This window comes from Lycorma delicatula, chromosome 2 (genome assembly GCF_047948215.1).
Source record: "Lycorma delicatula isolate Av1 chromosome 2, ASM4794821v1, whole genome shotgun sequence".
NCBI lineage: Eukaryota > Metazoa > Arthropoda > Insecta > Hemiptera > Fulgoridae > Lycorma > Lycorma delicatula.
Window position 1 is genome coordinate 24416493 of NC_134456.1, and position 22075 is coordinate 24438567.

Consider the following 22075-nt stretch of genomic DNA (forward strand, 5'->3'; position numbering starts at 1 on the left):
AAAGGGAGACATTCTTACATTGAAATGAACAATTGTTTTAGTTTTATATTCTTTGTTAAAATAATAATGTATAAGGGTTGTGTACTTTACAAGCAAATGGAAGTTTCATATACCAATCTCTTGTTACGAGTAACATGCAAATAATTTTGAGTTATACATTTTTTAGTAGGTATTTCAAGTAGTTGATGATGATGGTGAGTACAAGTGTAGTGCATACCTAATTATTCCTTACACCACTACTACATAATTGGACATATTGTAAAAAGTGACATGTAATTGGACATACTGTATGACTTCCCGAAATACAATAAAGAATCAACACCACCTATTTTCTTTTTAAGGCAAACCCGGACGCAGTGGTATGTACAGGTGGGTCGATACAAAACGATACCGTTGGCTGCGCGTTTATTGTTAATGGCCGAACCTATATGTTTGGTCTGCCTGGTATTACGAGTGTCTACTGCTGAACTGTACGCTATAAATAAGGCTTTGAATATCATTAATCCTAAATATCGTCGTGTCCTTATTTGTAGCGACTTCGTGTAGTGTTCTCCAAGCCTTAGAAAATCTATTCCACATATCCTAATGTTACCGACATTTACAGTGCAATCGCAGAGTTGAACCATCGCAACATACAAGTGATTTTCTGTTGGATTCCTAGCCACGTGGGGATTCCGGGTAATGAACGTGCAGATTCTGCTGCTAAAGATTAAAATTCCCGTGTTACTGCATCCGACTTTAACTGTGTGAAACTCACTCTTCGCGTAAAGTGACAAGATAACTGGACAGCTACGGTGGATACCAAACTCCGGCACATTAAAGGTTTGTTGCCATGGGACTCTAACAGGAAAATTCGTCCTGAGGAAGTCGTCCACTGCCGATTGCGAATAGGCATACGAGAGCTACTCACGGGTATCTGATGTCAGCAGTAAACGCGCACCGGTATGCATGCGATGCAGCTGCCGCTTGATTGTGCGCCACTTCTTGTGAAATGCATGCGATATACGGCTTTGCGTTAAGTTTAAATTGCCCGGGAACTTTCGTCAAATCCTGGGAGTAATAAAGAAGTTTTAGACCGGGTGTTTTTATTTCTTTGGGGTGCTAATATTTTATACATTTTTTAATATTTTTTTAGTAGTTGTATGTTTTTGTGTTTTAACATATTTAGTTTAAGTCTTTGTTTTGCCTTTATTTTCTTTATTTTTTTTGATTTTGTTTTTAATTTCTCCTTTAAGTTTTTTTATTTAAAAAATTTTTTTATACTATTGTTTTGTGTTCACATTACATGTTTTTAGTACAGTCAACTTGTATCTTTATTTGAAAATCCTTACCTATCGATTGATTTTTTTCCATATGTTAGGGGTGATGAGGGAAGCTTAACTCCAGATTTGTAACATACCCCTTCCCATAGATTTTTGAAAAACTCAAAGTTTTTGAAATGCGATTTTCTCTGAATCTATGCATTTTAGAGAAAAGTTTTTCAAACAAAAAATTGTAGAGGACATTCTCCTCTACAATTAATGTCTTTGAAGTTATGCCGTATAATTTGAAATTGAAATACTAGGTGGCGCTGAAGTTGTAAAAACGTGTTTTTCGGGTTTTTCACCGGAAAAAATTCTTTTCGTCTGTATTGCATTTGGAAAAGTTGTTAATCTCAAAAAAACAGACAACTTTTATTTAAACAATTTTCTCGTACGACTTACCTTTTTGGAGCTGCAGCTTGTGAAAGTGTGAGTATGTTATACTATTAAGATTATATAGAGGTATAAATACGATAACTATTGATGCGTTGGACATGAATGGTATGAGATAATTATACAAGTTGATTAACAATTAAGCCTGTTAATATTATTTTTTTAACACAATTTTTAATAAAAAATAAATAATTATGAAGAATAATAGTGAATAGTTAGTGAAGAATAGTAGTGAATATTAATAGTGAAATTTTTAATAATATTCAAAATATTCATATGTTATGTATTTTAAATTAATAAATTAATTTAAATATTATTAGTTAAAACTTTTTTTACAATTACCATAATTCGATATATTAATCAATAAAGACATTAAATGTTTCTTTGAAAATTTGTTTATTCCATGTTCTGTATTTCCGTAATGCATTTTGTTTTAAGTATGAAAACATAGTAAACTTGAATAATATATAATGAACCAATAAGAAATATCATATAATTAATACAAAAAATAAAAAAAGACATCAATTGGATTTAATTATTATTTAGTTAATAAGTATATACGATTAAAAATGAAGGAATTTAATATAGGATACGAAAAAAACATTCAACGTATTAGAATTTTTTTAAGCTTCTCTATCAATAAATTATGATACAATAAATATGATGAACATGACGAATAAAAAAAAACATTAAATGCAATAGAAATTGTACAAAGTTGTCTGCTTTACAATAGCTTCAACGAATGTGGCACAAAATTTTGAAGACAATAATTCAATTTTATAAGCTAAACTGAAAGAAATGAATATAATAATATATCTGATTTCAGAAATTGAGATCTCTTATTAAATTCTATATAAAACTATATTATAACGCAGGTATTACAGTGGCAGTGTCGTGTATATGTCGTAGGCCGTTAGACGAAATTACAATTTTGAAAGCGATTGTGAGGTTCAAATGTTGATGTTCACGTTCAATTAGTTGGAATGGAATGGAATGCAAAGTTGGCAGGAGTCTATTACTCCCTACTTTATCGCAGAACCTGGACAGAGTCCCTTGCTGCTGGATCATTCTAATCGGGCTTGTTTTTTTTAAAAGGTTATTTTTAATCTCGGATCTAATTTTTCAATTTTTATTATATATATATTTTTCAATATTATTATTATAGTGAATTTAAGACGGATTTAATTGCATTCCAATCCGTTGTTGAACCAGCGTTATCGAACCCATTTCATGGGCCGACCGCGGAAGGCTAGGCTTATAAAGCCTGTCCTCCCGACGTAATTCCCCTTCAGACCGTCCACTGAAGTACTTTCGGTGCTAACTCTTTAATAGGCTAGCAGGAATACGCCACAACGGGGCACTACCTGTAAGGAGGGAGCAATGCGTCCCCTTTTCCGGAGGAGTCGCAATTGCTGGGTTATTTTGTCTTATTGTAAGTTTTGAAATAGGAGAGGTTGTGTAGAAGCTCTTCATCCGCTTCTGGTATGGCTGCCCTTCAGGACGCATCTCTGCTGGACTCTGTTCCGGACTCCAGTCCGTGATGTTGAGGCGAGTGGTTGGTCTTCCTTCTTCTTCATCTTCTCCCTCTTCTTCTCCCGAAGACCTCTTCGTTCTTCTTTGGCCTGCACTTTCCAAGAATTGGTAGTAACCGAAGTTACATACCATTAACCTTGTAATTCCCGAAGCCCCGAAGGGCTGAACGGTGGAAAGTGCAGGTTTCTTTGTTCTTCTGTGCTGTCAGTGGCTGCTGGGCAGGTGGCTGCTGGGCTTGCGACTGCTGGGCTCGTTCCCTCTTTCTTCTTTCTTGAAAGGAAAGGAAGGTAATAGGGAACTTACAAATGGTGGTACCTATTCGCGATCGCGGTTTTGGGGCGGCGATTTTTGTGGAAAGAAGTAAACAGTAATTATTCACTCCACGTAATTATTAACCTTCAGACACACGTGTGCCTGAGAAGGGGTTGGGGGGACCGCGTGGCCGCAGTGAAGAAACCTTCAATTAGTTCATTTGCGACGTAGCCTTTTTCTCATTGATTCGTAGTCCGGGGATTCACTTCTGACGTCTTCGGTAGATGAACTTCCGGTCTATTCTGCGTCACTTTCTTGCGCTTTTTCATTGCTGTTGCTGGTTGATCTTGATGTTACATGTAGAAATGTATTTGACAGTAGAATAATACTCATAAGAGTTTGATAATTTTGTTGCATAAAATGTAAATGTCATATGTCATTTTTCAAAATAAAAAAAAAATTGATGTAGATAACAATGTTTTTTAGAGCACAATATTTATAGTTTTTAAAAAATTATTTTCTCCACAAATATTACTATTTTTTTAAAATTTTTCACCATTTTTACGAAATTATAAAATATAATACGAAGACAAATTTTCTTAACAATTATTTTATCTGCTTGTTAATGATGAATAATGTTGATAATAAGTTTACGAACATTACATTAATTCAAACTCTTGAATAACAAATGACATGGCGTTATTTTGTCAAAAATTAATTATACATGAGCTTTTCTAAATAATTATTAAATATACATTTTGTGAAACGTAATTTTTAAATGTAATCAGAAATATGACCTAAACTTAAAACATTTTTGTATTTCATCTTTGCAGTTATTTGACACTACGAATCACAATAATTAGGGTAATTTACGGTGTAAGTAAAGTCTTAATTTGTTGGAATATAATTATCAAAATGCTTTTATTCGTAAGATGTTGTCAGTCTTCAAAATTAATATATTCGTAATTTACATGTGTATAAATGGTTCCGAATAAAAAAATTACGACATTGAAATAAATTGAAATTATAATTGTATGTGCAATTTTTCATTAAAAAATTATTACAAAAAAATCTCGATTTTAGAAAAATATTATAAAACGCAAGGACATTCAATTTTTTTTCTGTATACCAAAATATGTTTTATACATACTAAGACATATTCCTAACCGCCCGGCGAGAATATTGTAAATTTTTTTCATTGAAGGCAATAATAAAATTAAAATTTCTCCAATAATGTTACTGCAATGATTAAAAGAATAACTTTTATCTTTTCAAGTTTTCTGCTAATTTTCTTTTGCCGGCAACGGCAGCAGAACGATCATGGACATAACTCGGAACATTTGGCGTGAACGTCGATTGGAATACTTTCATTTCGAAGCAACGGGGTTCATTTAAAAAATCACGTCTATTTGTGCATGCTTTTATTAATGAGCACCGAGCTTTCGTACCCGGGGTACGCTTATCATCCACAACACGATTTTTACAAATAAAACACACTTTTACCAGAGTAAAGATTATACGTCTATACTCTCCAAAACTCGCATACGTACTGAAAAATAAACGCTTCTTATTGGGCACATGTTCGAAACCGGTCTGGTCACTGAACAATGCCCATCTCCCCGGCTACAGTAACAATAGGACCGCTGCGTTGCCATTGTACCACTATAACTCTGGAATGCTAAGTCGTACAAGAAAATTGTTTGAATAAAAGTTGTCTGTTTTTTTGAGATTAACAACTTTTCCAAATTCAATACAGACGAAAAAAATTTTTTTCGGTGAAAAAACCGAAAAAACACGTTTTTACAACTTCAGCGCCACCTATTATTTAAATTTCAAAATACGGCATAACTTCAAAGACATTAATTGTAGAGGAGAATGTCTTCTACATTTTTTGTTTGTAAAACTTTTCTCTAAAATGCATAGATTCAGAGAAAAAATCTATGGGAGGGGGATGTTACAAATCTGGAGTTAAGCTTCCCTCATCACTCCTAACGCATGGACAAAAGATCAATCGGTAGGTAAGGATTTTCAAATACAGCCTATTTTGATGACAAATTGCTAGTACTATTTGTTAATTATGAATTTAGTTTTTTTTTGACATAGTTTTTAAAACAAATCGTGTTCGGGCGATGATAACGCTAAAGCGTTTTTCGCCCAGAAAAAAAAACCGAGCGCAGACGAACGATGGCTCCGCAGAGGGCTGTCCATCAACCCTTCGCTCTCCGGTTAGCTCTTCACCTGTTTTCAGGACTTTAGTTACGGCTGTTTATGACTTTGATAGTACCTGTCTGAATCTCCTAACGGACCCATGGAGTTCCCGGCCGCTCATTGTAACCGACACTCCTAGGCATGCCGGCTCTCACGACCGCGGCTATCCACCCTTCCCTAATCACTAAGAACGTCGCCGACGACCCTCTATTTAAAAACCCCTGTACCTTCCTTCTGCGTTCTTACTGCGTACAACGATAACCGCGAACTCTTTCATACATCTCCAGTTATCAATCGAGGAAAGCGTGAACTCTAAAACATCTTCCGGCAATAACCCTCCAATGCCTGTCTGTCAGCCTGCGCTGTTCATTCCACTCCGGAAAATAAAATAGTGTATGCTCTGTTCGCAATACATGCACTGGGGAGCACCACGTTATCCAATCCGGTGCAAATACGCCTGGAAATTACCATTCCCTGTCAACATTTGTTTTAATTGATAATTAACCTCCCTGTGCCCATTATTGTACCATGCATCCAGGTCTGAGATCAAGCTCTCATCCAGGCGGAGCTGACCCCTGTCCGCCATCTTTCTCTTCAATTGTCGAAGGTATTGTCTGCTTAACCTCAGATTTATTTATTTCCTCATACACATGTCTACGTTCATAAATAAGTAAATCCACTTGTGGAACTGCTACTATAACACACGCAGAATCATAGGATACTGTTCTGTAAGCAGAAACGTCCTAGCAACGTCATTCGGTATACCCGTCTAAGCCTATTGAGGTTTTTCTGGATATTGATTGCTGGGGCCCAAACAGGGACAGCTTACAACATTGTTGAAATAACGGCCGATATTATCAGTTTTCTTTTAGCCAACTGCCGGAGCAGTCTATGACATCATTAACAGACCTTGTACGTCTTTTTAGCCTTTTCGCTGCAGTCAATAACATGGTCGCTAAAGCGACAGGCTTGATCTATTCTAACACCTGGATACTTGATAGTGTTCTTGTCTTGTAGCAATTACCCACCCAATCTAAAGTTTTGAGGCCGTTTACGCCATTTTCCTGCCAAAACCGCGTATTTACACTTCTCAGGCGCGAGCTGTAGACCATGATTAATCATCGAATCATTTATCATAAGCGGCGTTACTCCTCTCTTCAAGTTCTTATTCTGTTTTGCCATTAACAAGTACTGCGAGGTCATCCGCGTATGCTATAGTCTCGAAACTACAGGTAAGGGAAGCTGTAATATCGCGTCAAACGTTATCACTCACAGCAAGGGCCCCAAAACTGACCCTGCGGTACGCCACCAAAAGTTTGAAACCTGTACTGCCCAGTCTGTGTGTTAACCGATATCTACGTTTCATGGAGATAATCTTGAATTTGTCTCAGCAGATACTGACTAATCCCTTTATCCCGTAGAGCCGTCATCACTATGTCCCATTTAGGGATCCAAATGTGTTTTTATGTCTAAAAGTTTAAGAGCAGAAATACGTCTAGCCCTACATGTCCCTCCACGGATTGATGAGGCCCAATTAACCACCTTCATAACTGCCTGTACTATAGATCTGCCTCGCCAAAACCCAAATTGGCTGTTGTGAATGCCGGCACCGTCCTTTAATTCCTCTATCAGTCGGGATGCGAGCATCCTCTCCACCGAATTAATATTAAGTTATAATATTAGTAAGACATTGGTCTCAACTCCAAAGGCGCATTCTCCCTCCCGATTTACGGGAGAAAAACCAGGCGAGCTTCCTTCCAACACCTTGGAAGGTCCTGTTCTCCAAGCCATAATTAACAACGTCCGTAACCTCCCAAGGTACCTTACCGAGCAAGCCCTTAAGAACGGCAGTAGGGATCCCATCCGGGCCTGGGCCCTTAACTTCAGTGTAGCCACCGAAACCTCATCAATTGTGAATCGCTTTCTATCAATCACATTCTGTTACTCCTGAACTTCATGTTCTGGACATGGAGACAGCCTATTAATCTACCCAATTGTCCGCTCCTCCGTGAGGACGGGAAGACGCCTCTCTAAGCGTTTGGTCACTATTTGATATGTCTGCCCCCATGGGTCATTATGCAAATCTTTACATATCTTTCTCCAGCATTCCTTCTTAATACACTTTATCTCATAGTTCAATGCTCTTCAATTTACTAGATAACACTGCACTGCCTACTCGTATGCGGCCCCTCCATTTGGTCTAAGTCTTTGCATTTTGGTCTAATACCCTGAAGAACATGGCACATATCTGTGATTTTTGTAGACCACCAATATGCAAATCTAAACTTCCTGCCAGACACTGGAATTAGTGCTATCTCCCGACAAATGATCTCTTGTAGCGAGACCGGGATGAGTCTATCATCATTGGCTATCCTCTCGAAAACGTTCTTCACCACCTTTGTAATCTTGTCTCTGTGAAAGCCTAGGTGGTAGCTCCCAATCTACTGTCAAAAACTTGGCATCTCTTATTTCCAAGTATGTGGCCAGATGGTCGGTTGCTGGCAGTCTCTTCATCAAGCACTTTCCAGAAGCACCATTCATGGTCCCAACAAGCATTTAGAATCGTTAGATCCAGCACCGAAGAATGACCCCTGGCTATATAGGTAGGGGTAGCATCAATAACTCAGTATAATCCCATAGAAAGTAACAGATAGGTCAAGATCTCGCCTTATCTATTTGTATAATTACTACCCAGCATAACAGCCTTACAGTTAAAATTGCCTGTTACCCAAAACTGGGCCCCAATTTTGGGAGGGTCAGTGGGTCAAAAAGGACCCAGATTGTAAAGATCCAGGGAGGTTTGGGTCTATGATGAAGGGTTTGGGAGAAAAGAGGAAAAAAGGATCCTCCCTACTAAACTGACTTAAGGACTTCGTATGACTCACTTCGTATGAAAAATTATTGAAACTTTTCTAAGTTTTTGTTTACTTCATTCAATTCAGCATATGATGTAACAGTCTGGCAAACACTTGTATAAAGACTTACATTTTTATATATAGTAGTATAGGGGAAAAACACAATCCTTTGAAAAACTCAAATTATGGCACAATCCGTTGACCAAAACTCATTAAACTTTGTAGACAATAAAACCTCATTATGAAACCATTAAAAAAATACTGAAAAAACACATCCAGAAGCTTTACCAACGGAGAGCGAAAATAGACATGTGTAAGCACAATGAATACTCCAACTCAACTACATTCACACATCGGCACGATAGTTTCCGCCATGTGTTAAAGTTGCATTTTGTGTGATTTTGCAATAATACTGACTAAGTGTAAGAAGACACACTGGCATGATAGTTTCCACCGTTGCTTAAAGTTGTGTTTCGTGAGGTTTTGCAATACCACTGATTGTAAGTGTAAGAATAGACATTATAAGATGTTGTGTAAAGATAAATGTTGTAATATGGGTAGTGTGTGTGTGGTGTAAAACGTTCTGCAGCTAAATGTGTAATGGGAAAAAGCTTCAGAGGTTAGACCTGTAGGCTGGACACTAACTCCCAAAATCTTAGAGTAAGACTCCCCATCGGGCTTTCAAGAGAGCTTAAGGGCTTTTCCTTAGTAATCTAACAAGAGATGCTTGTTACCTTGGAAATAGACAGTGATTTTGGTTGTGACTTACATCTCATAACAGGAAATTAATTCAGTGAATTACATTAATTTTGGTTAATGCATCTTCATATTTATAATATTTGTCATCTAATACATTTAAGGTTAAATGAATGCTTGTTCTTTAAGAATCCATATTCTCACTGTTAGCAATTACAACTACAGATAAAATACAGCAATCATAAGAGAACTGAAACTGAGCTTAAAAGAGTAAGAAAAATTATTTTAAGATTAATTCAATCAGACCTTTGCTACAAGAAAAGGTCTTCCTCTGTGAGATATCCTTGGACATTTTACAAGCTAGTGGTATTTTCAACATATTCCTAATATAATAGATCCTGAACTGAAGTTTAGTTGTAGATAGACAGATTAAGAAAAATTTATACTGTGATATTTTTATAATAATTTAAAACTTACTTGGATCCTGTTTGCAGAAATGGATGATATCTTGAAATGTCATCAGGATTACTTATTTCATAATGAAATTTATTATCTTGAAAACACTTAAACTTTTCAACCAAGATGGTTTGTATTAGATCAGGATCGCGAACCATAAGTACTGGATTTATAAATTCATAAAATCCACCAATAGGATGACCTTTTAACTCACTAAAAATTAACAAAATAAAAATAGTGTAATTAATGATCTTCATTTAAAAAAAAAAAAATATATATAACAAGTAATGACAGATTATTCCTAGAATGCACATTTCCTATTACTATTAAATTAGAATTTAATCCCAGTTAGTATTAGTAATTTCCCTATTAGTATTTAATTAGTAATACAGGTTACACATGCTTTAATTAATTTATGTGGAGAAATTTTACTAGTTGATCATTTATATTACACTTATATAATAGTTTAATAATATTAAAAAAAAATATAATTATAATAATAATTTATAATATTATATAATTAAAACGATGTGCCAATCTCTATGGCAGAGTGGTAGCGCATTGGCCTTTCATCCAGAGGTTTCCAGTGGAAATTCAAAGTTTTTGTGTTAAACAAATGGAGGCTTTAATTGAATTGAAAGAAAATCTCAAATAAATGTGATGCGTTCTGAAAAAAAAGAAACTTGTGAAGCAAATCTTCAATAATAATTCTACTGAATTAATGATATGGAAACCTATGAATTACCTATTTTGAATAGCTGAAAGCAATGTAAAACTACAGCTGTATTTTCAAATGGATTGTTTTTCCTCATTCATTTTTTTAATAATATTATTTCTAGGGAGTGGAATGAAAAGTCGAAAGAAGGAAAAGTATGACTTTCCCTTGTGGAGCTAGTTTAGCCCAAGGTGGACTATTGAAGAGATTAGAAACATAACTGGTCTGATGATAGAACTCCTAAGTAAACAAAATGAGGACTACTGGATGTAATGAATATCAAAAGGCCTGTTCTCTAAGTTCTGAAAGGAATTGTCTATGAAGCAAGTACAAGTAGGCTGTGAAGCAAGGGACATTACAGGCAGTAGACATCATTCAAAACTGCATGCATGAGGCAAGTTATCGAGAAGGATCAATGAAAGAAGTATTTAATTTTTTTTCTTGGAAAGATAGGAAGCAATTTATTGATGAACATGAATGTAGGGGATTTGTTAGTTAATAACAGTAAGTGATATATGTGACGGAATTTAAAGAAAATAGAATTTTTTAGTGAGCAAGATAAGATTAGGAACTTTGCTATGATTCGGATCAGCGTGTGCAGAATTTATGAAGAAAGGGTCTGATTAGTGCTTAGGTATGTTAAAGAGTTTGTCTAAAAGGTTTATAAATGGAGAAACAGAATTTAAGGAGTGGAGGGCACATCAACTCACCTAAGGTTCCTACATCCCTAAAGTTACTTTTGTAACTTTACTTTTTTAACTTCCTACTACAATTCTTGCTGCCTATACAAATGAAAGTATGTTTTAATTATTATTTCACCTTAGGTTCAATTAAATCATAATTTAAATTAAGAAACAGAACAGATTTATAATGTTAAGAGAATGTAGGAAGAAAAAATAGGAATGTAAATGTTAAACTGACAATATATGAGAACATACCAAGCAGAAGGTGGCTCAATAAATTTAAGGTTGTTAAAATTAAGAGTTTAGACATGGAAAGGTAGGATGGAGAAAAGATAGAATTAGGTGGCGCCATCTATAATCCATTTTTCAGACATCCATGATGCAGAATTCTGGAAAAGGGAAGAAGAAAAGCAAGAAGTAATAAATATCTACTATGAGAAATTATTTCTAATGTAATATTAACAGTAATCATGCTTTAAAACTGTCAGTGCCAGTAAAAATATTTTTCCACAGTGCTCAGTGTTACTTATATTTTGGTCTGCCAATCTCATAATGATAGATGTATTTTCTGATAATTAACTGTGAAGAAGTATATATTTTAATGATGAATTAGTATATCATATTCTGTAACATGAATAAATATTCTATTTTAATTTTATGAAGGAAGTATTACAAAAAACATTTTGCAGAAAAGAAAGCTACAAAAAAGAAAGGAGAACAGAAATAATATAATAAATTAAAAATGAACTTGGCTGGAAACAGACAATATATGTAATTAATTTAAGAGCAGCTAAATGTTTTCAAGAAGTAGGTGGAAAATTTATTCATGAAATATTAACATTATATTTAAAATTATTTAATCTCTCTTCTATAAAACTCTTGCCTAATCACAAAATTCTATGGTTCAACATATTTGATACTTAAAAATACTAGATCATCAGATGAGTAATTAAATAAGTGAAGCTATTATTATTAGAATGACTTAATGTACTTAATAGAACTTGTTAAATTCTGAATTTTTCCGTAACGGTCAAATAATGTATTTGCCTAGTGTAAGTAAATCTAATTCTATTACTTTCAAAACTTAAAAGATTAACTCTTTTTTTATATGAAATAAAAACTTAACTGATATGTAAGATAAGATTTGGAATAAAAATAGACCTGGTGGTTTCTGAAAACAGTTTCTAAAAATCAGTAACCCTGGAATTATTATCAGAACTGATTTTACATAAATATGTTTATTGATTAAGTCATATGACAATGATAATGAAAAGCAATCACAAGTCTGAGAAAGTGATGATTAAACTTAGGTCATTCATTCTAATAAACTAGATATATTGGCTGATGAGGTATATTTTTGCTGATCAAGGATATTGTTCTAAAAAGTAATAGTATTTCCTTTAAAACTGGTGTTATAACAACAATACTGTTTGAAAAATCCTTTCTTTGTCCTCTGAAAATTACTAATGCCCATGAAACAACAGCATTTTATCTAAAAAAAGCACATAAATTAAACAATAAAATTAAGTAATTAAGAGGACCAAGAGTAAAATATTATTAAAAGTATTTACTTTAAAAATTCTTTTCTTCATTTTATTAATTACTTTATTATTAAATATTTACTTACTTGTAAATTTTTTGGTAGCCAAACCCACCAAATTCTTTCCCATAAAACATGTCTTTGACATTCCCATAAATGTATGATGTAGGATTTATTTGTGGAACCCCTCTTCTTGTCCAGTAGCTATATGTCCTGTCTAAATATAAGTATATAAGAATGAAAAGAATTGCTGGTAGGCCAAGCAAATACAAGTCATACATTCTCCAGTCCCATAATCCAGTCATAATGCCTATAAAAATATATTAAAAAAAAAATATTTTTCTAGCAGAGTGATAAAAGTAACATAGTATAATTTAATAACTAGTAAAAAAAAACAAAAAAAACAGGTTAATATAATGAATTCATCTTTGTTGGTAAAATTATTTAAAATGCTGGAACAATCTGGTATTGAAACTGCCTGTCTGAAGTGTTCTGTAAACATTATAACCAATATATCCAAATGATTTTCCCCAATAAACAAAATGTATCTGGGAGTGCTTTAGGTTTTACTATTACAAAATGTGCTGAGAAAAGAAGAAAATGTCAAGTAAGTGTAATTGTAGAAGTTTTGAATGAAGAACTGAAAATACAGGGAAATATATCCTGAAAAGATTTTTACAAACCTAATTGCTCGATGGTGGCGAAGACAATTAAAGAGACATAGTAAGTGAGTCTACTGGGTTACAAGATCCACAAAATGATTTGAGTGGGCCACACAGACTTTCACAGGGTTAGTTAAGCTATCTGATTTGAGATATTATCCTACCCAAAGACAAAGCTGAGCTCTCAGGATCTAGGCTTAAGCAGTAGAATCTTTTGTTACCTGATTTAAAGTTAGTTTTTACTGAGATCGACAAAAGGGTTTGATGCCTTATTTTAAAAAGAAAAACAGTCCTGTTGCATGCTGTGATGTGATTGGTTTGATGAAAGCTTTGAATGTAGGGTATAAACCTGAAGAGTAGAGGCTATTCATAGATGCATCAAAATTGAGCTTAAAAGCTGTTTTGCTTTATAATGGCAACACTCTGCCCTCTATTCCTTTGGGTCATTGCTGTGGATATGAAGAAAACATATGACAACATGAAATTACTTTTGGATGCTATGAAGTATGAAGAACATAAGCGGCATGTCTGTGGATATTTGAAAATTATAGCTGTAGTTTTTATGTGACTGGAATAGACATGCTAGGAAGTCTCACTGCAAAGTAAAAGCCTGGCCAAACAACAGATTATTCCCTGGAGAAAAAATGTTATAAACAATCCTCTCGTTAACAAAAGTAAAATCATACTGCCTCCTTTACTCATCAAATTAGGTTTGATAAAGAATGGAAAGGCAATGGATAAAGATGGTGAGGGGTTTAAATATCTTAAGAGGAAAATTTCTTCACCTAAGTGATGCCAAAGAGGGCCAACAAAGAAGGCATTTGTTGGCCCTTGAATCAGAAGCTGATAAAAGGTGAAAACTTTAAAAATGTACTTAAAATCAATGAGAAAGTGGCTTGGGAGGTTTTTGAGAAAGTAGTTAAGGGGGTTTTTAGGTAACAAAAGAGCTGAAAACTATGTTGAAAATATAAAGCACCCTTTGGAGAAGTACCATAAGTTAGGATGCAATATGTCTTTAAAAATTCATTTCCTCCATTCGCATTTGGATTTCTTCCCTGACAGCTATGGAAAAGTAAGTGACGAACATGGTGAAAGATTTCATCAAAACATTGCCGCCATGGAGAAGAGGTATACGGGCAAATGGTACGTGTCTATGCTTGCAGATTACTGTTTGATATTGGCAAAGGATGTTCCAGTTCAAGAGCACAAGTGGCAAGCTAAAAGGAAGCGTTCGGAAACGTAAAAACAATTAATAAAAACAGTAATGATAAAAAATTTTAATAACAATATTAACTACTTAAGAATTGATTTTCTTTTCTTTAACTACGTAAACTAAGTTTTTTAAAAATTTAAACATTTTATAAACTTTTAAGTAAATTTACTTTTTTACAATGTTATTTCCTGTACTGAAGACCACATTACTATGTTACGAACAGTATATCAATAAAACAGGAGGTAAAAACAGTTTTTGTAAATGATATTCTTTTTGCTTACCCAATAAACAGTCCAAATCAGCTCATCTTAGTGAGGAAACAAAATACTTATTATTTTTGTTGCCTAATGTTACTTTTTAAAAATAAATAATAAAATAAAGTCAGTAGTCATCGTTTATTGTTGGATAAATAATGTTATCTATTTGTATCAAGGCCTGATCGGATGTTGAATAACCTAAAAATATTCTGGTAATTATTTGAAAGATATTTTGATTCTGTTATAACTAAAAACTAAGGTATAAACAGATAAATGGAAAAATGCTATTAAAAGGTAAAAAAGATGCTGTTGTCTTAACAACACTGCATTATTAGATTGCAAATTAAAGTATTATCTCTTGACCTTCAGTAGTAATATGTTGTAGACCAGTTACATACATATATACGTCATGCCTAGGGTAGGCATTTTGTTTGGACATTTCTTTAATGATTACGTAAATCTGTGATTTATCAAAACTACATATGATTCAATGAAATTAAACAAACAAGATGGTTATTCAGTCGGCAGTAGGAAATAAAATTTTTAATTTGCATAGATAAACATAATGATTTCTTACTCTAGTGGGGTTTTAACTAAATTCTGTGCCGTATTTCATTCAGTAACATTTTTTTTAAATTATCTTTTTTTTTTGATAAGTTATGGAAAATAACGCAAAATAATACTATTGTCCACTTAATAAAGTTAGCAGAACAAACAAAAAACAGAGTTGTTATTTAACAACTGCAAAACAAAATGATAACTTGCTCATGTTAATAGTGTGCAAAACAATTTAAGTAATATTTTATAATAATTGTAATTAACTGATAATTAAACATTGTGTTAAGATAAAATTTGAGAATGATTCAATGATTTTACTTTTAAAAATGAGAAATTACTTTTAATTTTTATAATGGTTGTATACTTATAATATACCTGTTATCCTTGTAAAACTTTTGGAACAATAAAAACGTAATCGCACATACATAAATTGTTTACTGACAATACAACTCAGTATTTACATACTTTTAAATAAAGTAATGAATCATTATAATTAAATTTAATATTACTGAAATGTGTAGATTGTCTTAAAGATTCATTATTCAAAAGAAAACAAATAATATGAAAAAAGAATTGATTTTAAAAATAATTATCTGCTTTTGTTTGGAGTTTATTAATCTGTATCTCATTTGGTTTAGCTTGCCATCTGCATTCTACTTCTTACTGAATACATGAAAAAAAAATTGTTAAATATATCATTTCATAAAGTCATAATAGACAGAACTGATAGGCAATTAGCAAATGTTAATTTGTTTAACAACAGTGTAAGTAAATGTGTTAGCCTCTGCAGTTCAGTTGTATAGTATACAACTGATTAATATACTGCACAGTAATATCCCAGTTATAATTTCTGCTTCATAATAGCTGCTTTTAATGTATTATTTTATCAGATCAAGTTAAAACAGCATCCAATCTCTCCATGTTTAAATACTTATTTTTTTCTTTTGTATTTTGTAATTCATATAACCCTGTGGAAAAAAGTGTCACGGTCAACAAATGGTCAACTGGACCAAGATTCGTCTCAAATTAAAAAAAGGGTAACATTGCTACTTGTAATAATAGCAGAGTATGTACCAAGGATTCTGGAAGATAAATCTCCTCACCTCCTAAAAACATGTTAAATTTTGATGATAGAGAAATGAAATCTATCAATTTAGTATAAATGAAATTAATATAAATAAAATAATGACAGTATTTAAAAATAAATAAATTTACCTAATTTATATAAATAATTATAGTATATATATTTATTTAATTAAATATTTATTAGTAAAAATTTATATCAAACAAACTATTTTTCAGAAAGCCAATGTGTGTATATACATTTAATAATCAAAAATATTTTTGCTAGAGTAAAAGTTCAGCTGAGTTATCTAATGCATGAAATTGATTTTCAAGGGCTTACCCTTGTGTTATTGATATGTTTACTTACTGATACAATTAGTGTTAAAGGTATTTAAAGGCTCACCCTTGTTTTATTACGTTTACTTATTGATGCAGTTAGTGATTAAGATTGCTGCTAGATAAAATTTATCTTTAATAATTAGTTTTATATTCCATAGACTTGTTATTGTTTATTGATAAATAACACTAACTCATGTAAAATTTTGGTAATTTGGATTCAGATGGTGCGATTCTTCTTCTCTCATTTTGTACATTTCTAAAGTTTAAATAAAAAATAAACTACCGTTCTCTCAATGCATAAAATTTGACATAAAATACATCCATAAATTTTAATACCAACTCAATAATAAATTTTTATTAACACAACTTACAACTTACGCAACTTTATAATGCAGTTATTTAACTGTTTAATAATAATTTAAGAAGTTAGAAAATTTATTTTAATGAGAGAGATAAAACGAATAAAATATAATATTCATTCAAAATAAGTATGATTAATAATCTAAATTACAAAATTAAATTATTAACACATAGTGCACTACAAAATTTGAAGTTAAAATGCTAGTAAACACTCTATTGTTGAGAAATAAAACTTATCTGAAATCTAAATTTAGATATGATATCAGAAATATCTGAGTAACTATTCATTATATAAACCCTCTGGGTTGGTCTAGTCGTGAACGTGTTTTACCAAATCAATTGATTTGGAAGTCGAGAATTCCAGCGTTCAAGTCCTATAAAGCCAGTTATTTTTACACGGATTTGAATACTAGATCATGGATAACGGTGTTCTTTGGTGGTTGGGTTTTCAATTAACCACAGATCTCAGGAATGGTTGACCTGAGACTATCATCCTCTGAATTATTATCTGAACGGTAGTTACCGGAGGCTAAACAGGAAAGAAGAAAGAAAAAGAAGAACTATTCATTATATCAAAGTTAACTGAAATCATAATACATTCTGATTTACATGCGAAAGGAAAATAGAATGTTATTTATATAAACTATGTATGATGATATTTTAAGTGATTTAGGGATTTTTAACTAACATTTACAACACATGCACTATTGGAAATTTTAGATAAATTCTTAAAATACCTGTCTTTGTCTGTTTTTAATGTTACTAAATTTTACTGTGGGCTGGCGAACAACCTAACCGATTTTAATAAATATTCAATTTAATATGTAGTTCTATTGAACACTACTGTCAAATTTCTGAGCACATACGGGACTGACAATGAAAGAACGCAACACGTCTGGCACGTGAATTGAATAGTAAACCGTCTAACTAAAAACATCCGGTTTAATAAAGACTATCTATATAAAAAAAAAAATTATTCAAGCATTATTACAACTTTATAATGTAGTTATTTAACTGTTTAATAATAATTTAAGAAGTTTAAAACTTTTTTTTAATAACGAAATGTTTTAAGTTAATTTATTAAAATAGAACTTCATTGAAATGCTTCTTCTGCTACACAGTTATTAGTACAAGTAATCTATCACTCCCGTCATTGTTAGAAACCTTTTTTTTGCGTTGTATAAGACCATATAATCTAAAATACTTTTGTGACAAAATTTGTATTTTGGGCAAAAAATGTATACCTTTTACTGGACTGATTGACTTAGGCGCATAAATATATATTTCAGTTATTTTTTGCAGTAACCTATGTTGTTGGAGAAATTCTTTTTTCTTAAAAAAATCAAAGAAGTGAATAAATAAATGAATCTTTATTCTGAACCATAATATATTGTAAGAAGACCAGTATAACGGATCTGGGTAACGGATTCCTACCAATTAAGAAGAAAGTATGAGAGAATAATCACGAAAGGAATCTGGAGGGTAGCTAAAGGGATCCTTTTCTCAGGCCAACAGGTCCGTTTATCAATCGTTCTTTGTAATATTGTCAATGTCACACCCTAACAGCTGTTGTTCGACGAGAAGGGTTACCGGACCAGAATAGAAATTTATGGGAAAATGTAAAGGGGCCGACGATAATTTTCACGCTTCAACAGTTAAGGAATGAGGCGGTTCTGCAGTTCAGGGTATATAAATACTACTCGGACCAGTGGGAAAGTTAGAATGAAGCGAATAACTCGGCGACGCCTGTTCGACGCGGTTGTGATACGACGTTATCAGTTAGCGTGTAGGGGCGACGAGTGAAGTGTCAAAGCATTCCAGTGTGGACAATGGATGAATGCAGGAATTTTTTATTGATGAAAAATGAAAAATAGCAGGGATCAATAGTGGAAAGTGACAGTATTAAACTAATTAATAAATTGTTGGGTAGATTTATTGTAAACAGGAAAGGTATTTGCAGTGAATGAAATTGTATGAACCTTAGAATTGTTTAAACTTATCTTGTGTTTTATGCAATAGTAGGTGTTAAAGGTATTAATATTAGCGGCCCTTATATTGTCTTTAGTCAATTGGACTGTATTTCGGTATTTATGATTTAACTACCTTTAAAAAAAATACTGTCCTAACTTTTAATAGTATTTTGTATGTAATTTATTCACTATTATTATTATTGTTATTACTATTATTGTTTGTTGTTTATTGTTTCGTTTATTATTATTATTATTTCTTATTTCCTATATACTTAGAGTAATAAATTGTATTTATGTAAAGATTTGTATTTGTTAGTTTCTCAGTATCCTCGTCGCGCCGCGAACATGCGATACGGGTTTCATAGTGGGATGTTGAGAGCGTTATACTATTAAGGATATAATTCTATATGATTTATTTATTGTTATTATCTTTATTTGTTATATTTTATTTAACTTGGTTGGTTGTTGCTAAAACATTAAAGTTAAAAAAATTAAAATAAAGATAAAAAATATATAACAATGAAAAAACTACCACTTTCTCAATGTGTAAAATTTGACATAAAATTCATCCATACATTTTAATATCAACTAAATAGATCTTTATTAACACAACTTTTTTTTTCCTGTTTAGCCTTCTGTAATTACCGTTCAGATATTACTTCAGAGGATGAATGAGGATAATATGTACGAGTGTAAATGAAGTGTAGTCTTGTACGGTCTCAGTTCGACCATTCCTGAGATGTGTGGTTAACTGAAACCCAATCACCAAAGAACACCGGTATCCACAACCTAGTATTCAAATCCGTATAAAAATAACTGACTTTACTAGGACTTGAACGCTAAAACTCTTGACTTCCAAATCAGCTGATTTGGAAAGACGCTTTCACCACTAGACCAACCCGGTGGTTTAAGTCTGCTGGAACTGCGGCGGACCAGGCCATTTAAAAGTAGACTGCAAGAAGTCTATGACTTCCGCTCAGCCTCAGTGAAACTAAGATTTACATTTTGATTCATAGTAGATTTCAGTTATTTTCAGCGGCATCATCATATTTAGCAATTTAAAAATGTAAATTATTAGTATCTGCTATTATTAATCTTAGTTATCAATAGCCTTCAGGGATGATATTGATAAATGAATAAAATTCCTTTAAAGAGCACTGGGCATGACTATATCATGTACCTTTTGATGCTATCTTTCACCAGTATACTGGTCATTTGCCTCCCTTGTTTGTCTAAATTTGTAGACAATACCAGATTTTTCTTTGTCTATTTTTTCTTTTTATTTATGCAGTAATAAACCTACATCAAAGAATAATGACACTTTTCTTATATCTTAAAAAAACTGTTAAAAATAACATTAGGTGATGCCAAAATGAAGAAAGCAACTATATCAATGAAGAAAATGATTACAAGTAAATTGAAAATAATGTAAAGCATATTTCAGAAGTTTTACAGTCACAAGAGAAACTGCAAAAGACAGTAGTACAAAGCAACATAATTAATTATTGATTTCCATGGGAAACTTATAGCTATGTTATATATGCAACCTTTTTCAGCAAAGGAATAAAAAATATTAAGAATTAACTGATTAAAATCAAAGGTAACAGAAATGTTGAATCAAGAATAGATAACAGGAGTTCAACCGACTTCTAGAATTTTCTTATGTTTGTTTTGGAATTCTTTTGTCCCATGATATGCAAGAATGATGAAAATTATGACTGAAGGAAAGATTAAAGAATGAAATGCAAAATGCAGACTAAAATTTGTGATCATTGAAGATTTGAAGAAATTTGTAAAAAACAACACTTATTATTATTGTTATTTATTATATTACAATACTTTCTTATCTACTTGTTTCTTGGATTACATACTTTCTTATATATTTATTATTTTTAGAAAAATTCATTCTTCACATAATTATTATAAAGTATTTTATCAGCCCATGTCCAATAGATAAATGAGTTCTCAGAAACCCATTTGTTGTTCATCAGTTAAATTTTAAGGTATGACTAACAGTTAAGATTGACATGCAAATTTAAATTCATTACTGAAAAGGCTAATAATAATTACCTGAATGCATTAGCATTTCATTATTCTTTCTTAAACAAAGAGATTTCTTCTAAGGCGATGAAGAATTAAATAGAATATGTATACTCAAATATTAATAAATTTTAAAAACACCTTCCTAATGATAATTTCATCGAAACCTTTTGCTTTTAAATGCTGAGGGTTTCGTATTGTCTAGGATAGTGTAATTCTTCAAGGAAAATTTAAATTTTGAAGACAGAAATGTTTTTTAAAGAGTATTATGATGATAAAAGATGTACTTAAAAATTGTAAATATTTAAAAATTTAAACAGTATGTTAAAGTCCATGTCTATCAAAATACTGCTCACAGCAGTATTACTACTGCTTTACGCTTTTGTATCTTTATTTCCTTTGATTTTGTTACTGCAGTACATATTATGTTATTTAAAAATACATTACATTGAATACTGTTTGTAAATTCAGTTTATTGTTTGTTGGATTTACCTTGAGTTACCCTTTCCCAAATATCACTTAAGCCTATTCTACTTATTTTACTGACAAAGATTTTTTTCACTTGATTTTTAAAATAAGAGTTTTTTTTGTTAGATGTATCGCAACCGGTGTTCCACAAATTAAGGGTGACTACACGATTAATTATAAAGAGTGATCGTAAATTATTCAGCGCATTTTAGGTGTTAATTAAAAAACTTTTATGTGGACACCACATGACTTTCTTGTACGCCTATTAAATTACATATACATTTTTTTTTAAAATGAAAAGTACATAAAATTAATTATATTTCACTAATAAGTTATGAGTTTTTTCATATTTTTATTATTGAATTATTATTTAATATAACAATTTTTTACAATTAGATGTTAATAATTATTAATTAATCAATATATTAAAATTAAAGAAAGTCAGATTCGAAGTGACGTGTCTTCCCCTTGTAAGATCCAAATATTTCATTAATTAAAATTTGATTTGGTT

At 32.1% G+C, this 22075-nt stretch overlaps 1 protein-coding gene across 1 annotated transcript in view; it reads right to left on the reverse strand.

Moving 5' to 3' along the window:
- LOC142319850 (cytochrome P450 9e2-like) overlaps window positions 1–17955 on the reverse strand; it is a 40076-nt gene extending 22121 nt beyond the window's left edge. The window contains exons 1-3 of the mRNA XM_075357523.1: window positions 17824–17955; window positions 12720–12942; window positions 9716–9907 (exon numbers count right to left, since the gene is read on the reverse strand). Of these exons, the coding sequence (XP_075213638.1) occupies window positions 9716–9907; window positions 12720–12937 (410 nt within the window). The 5' untranslated portion in view covers window positions 12938–12942; window positions 17824–17955. The remainder of the gene's footprint in view (window positions 1–9715; window positions 9908–12719; window positions 12943–17823) is intronic.
- Between the last annotated feature and the right edge of the window lie 4120 nt (window positions 17956–22075).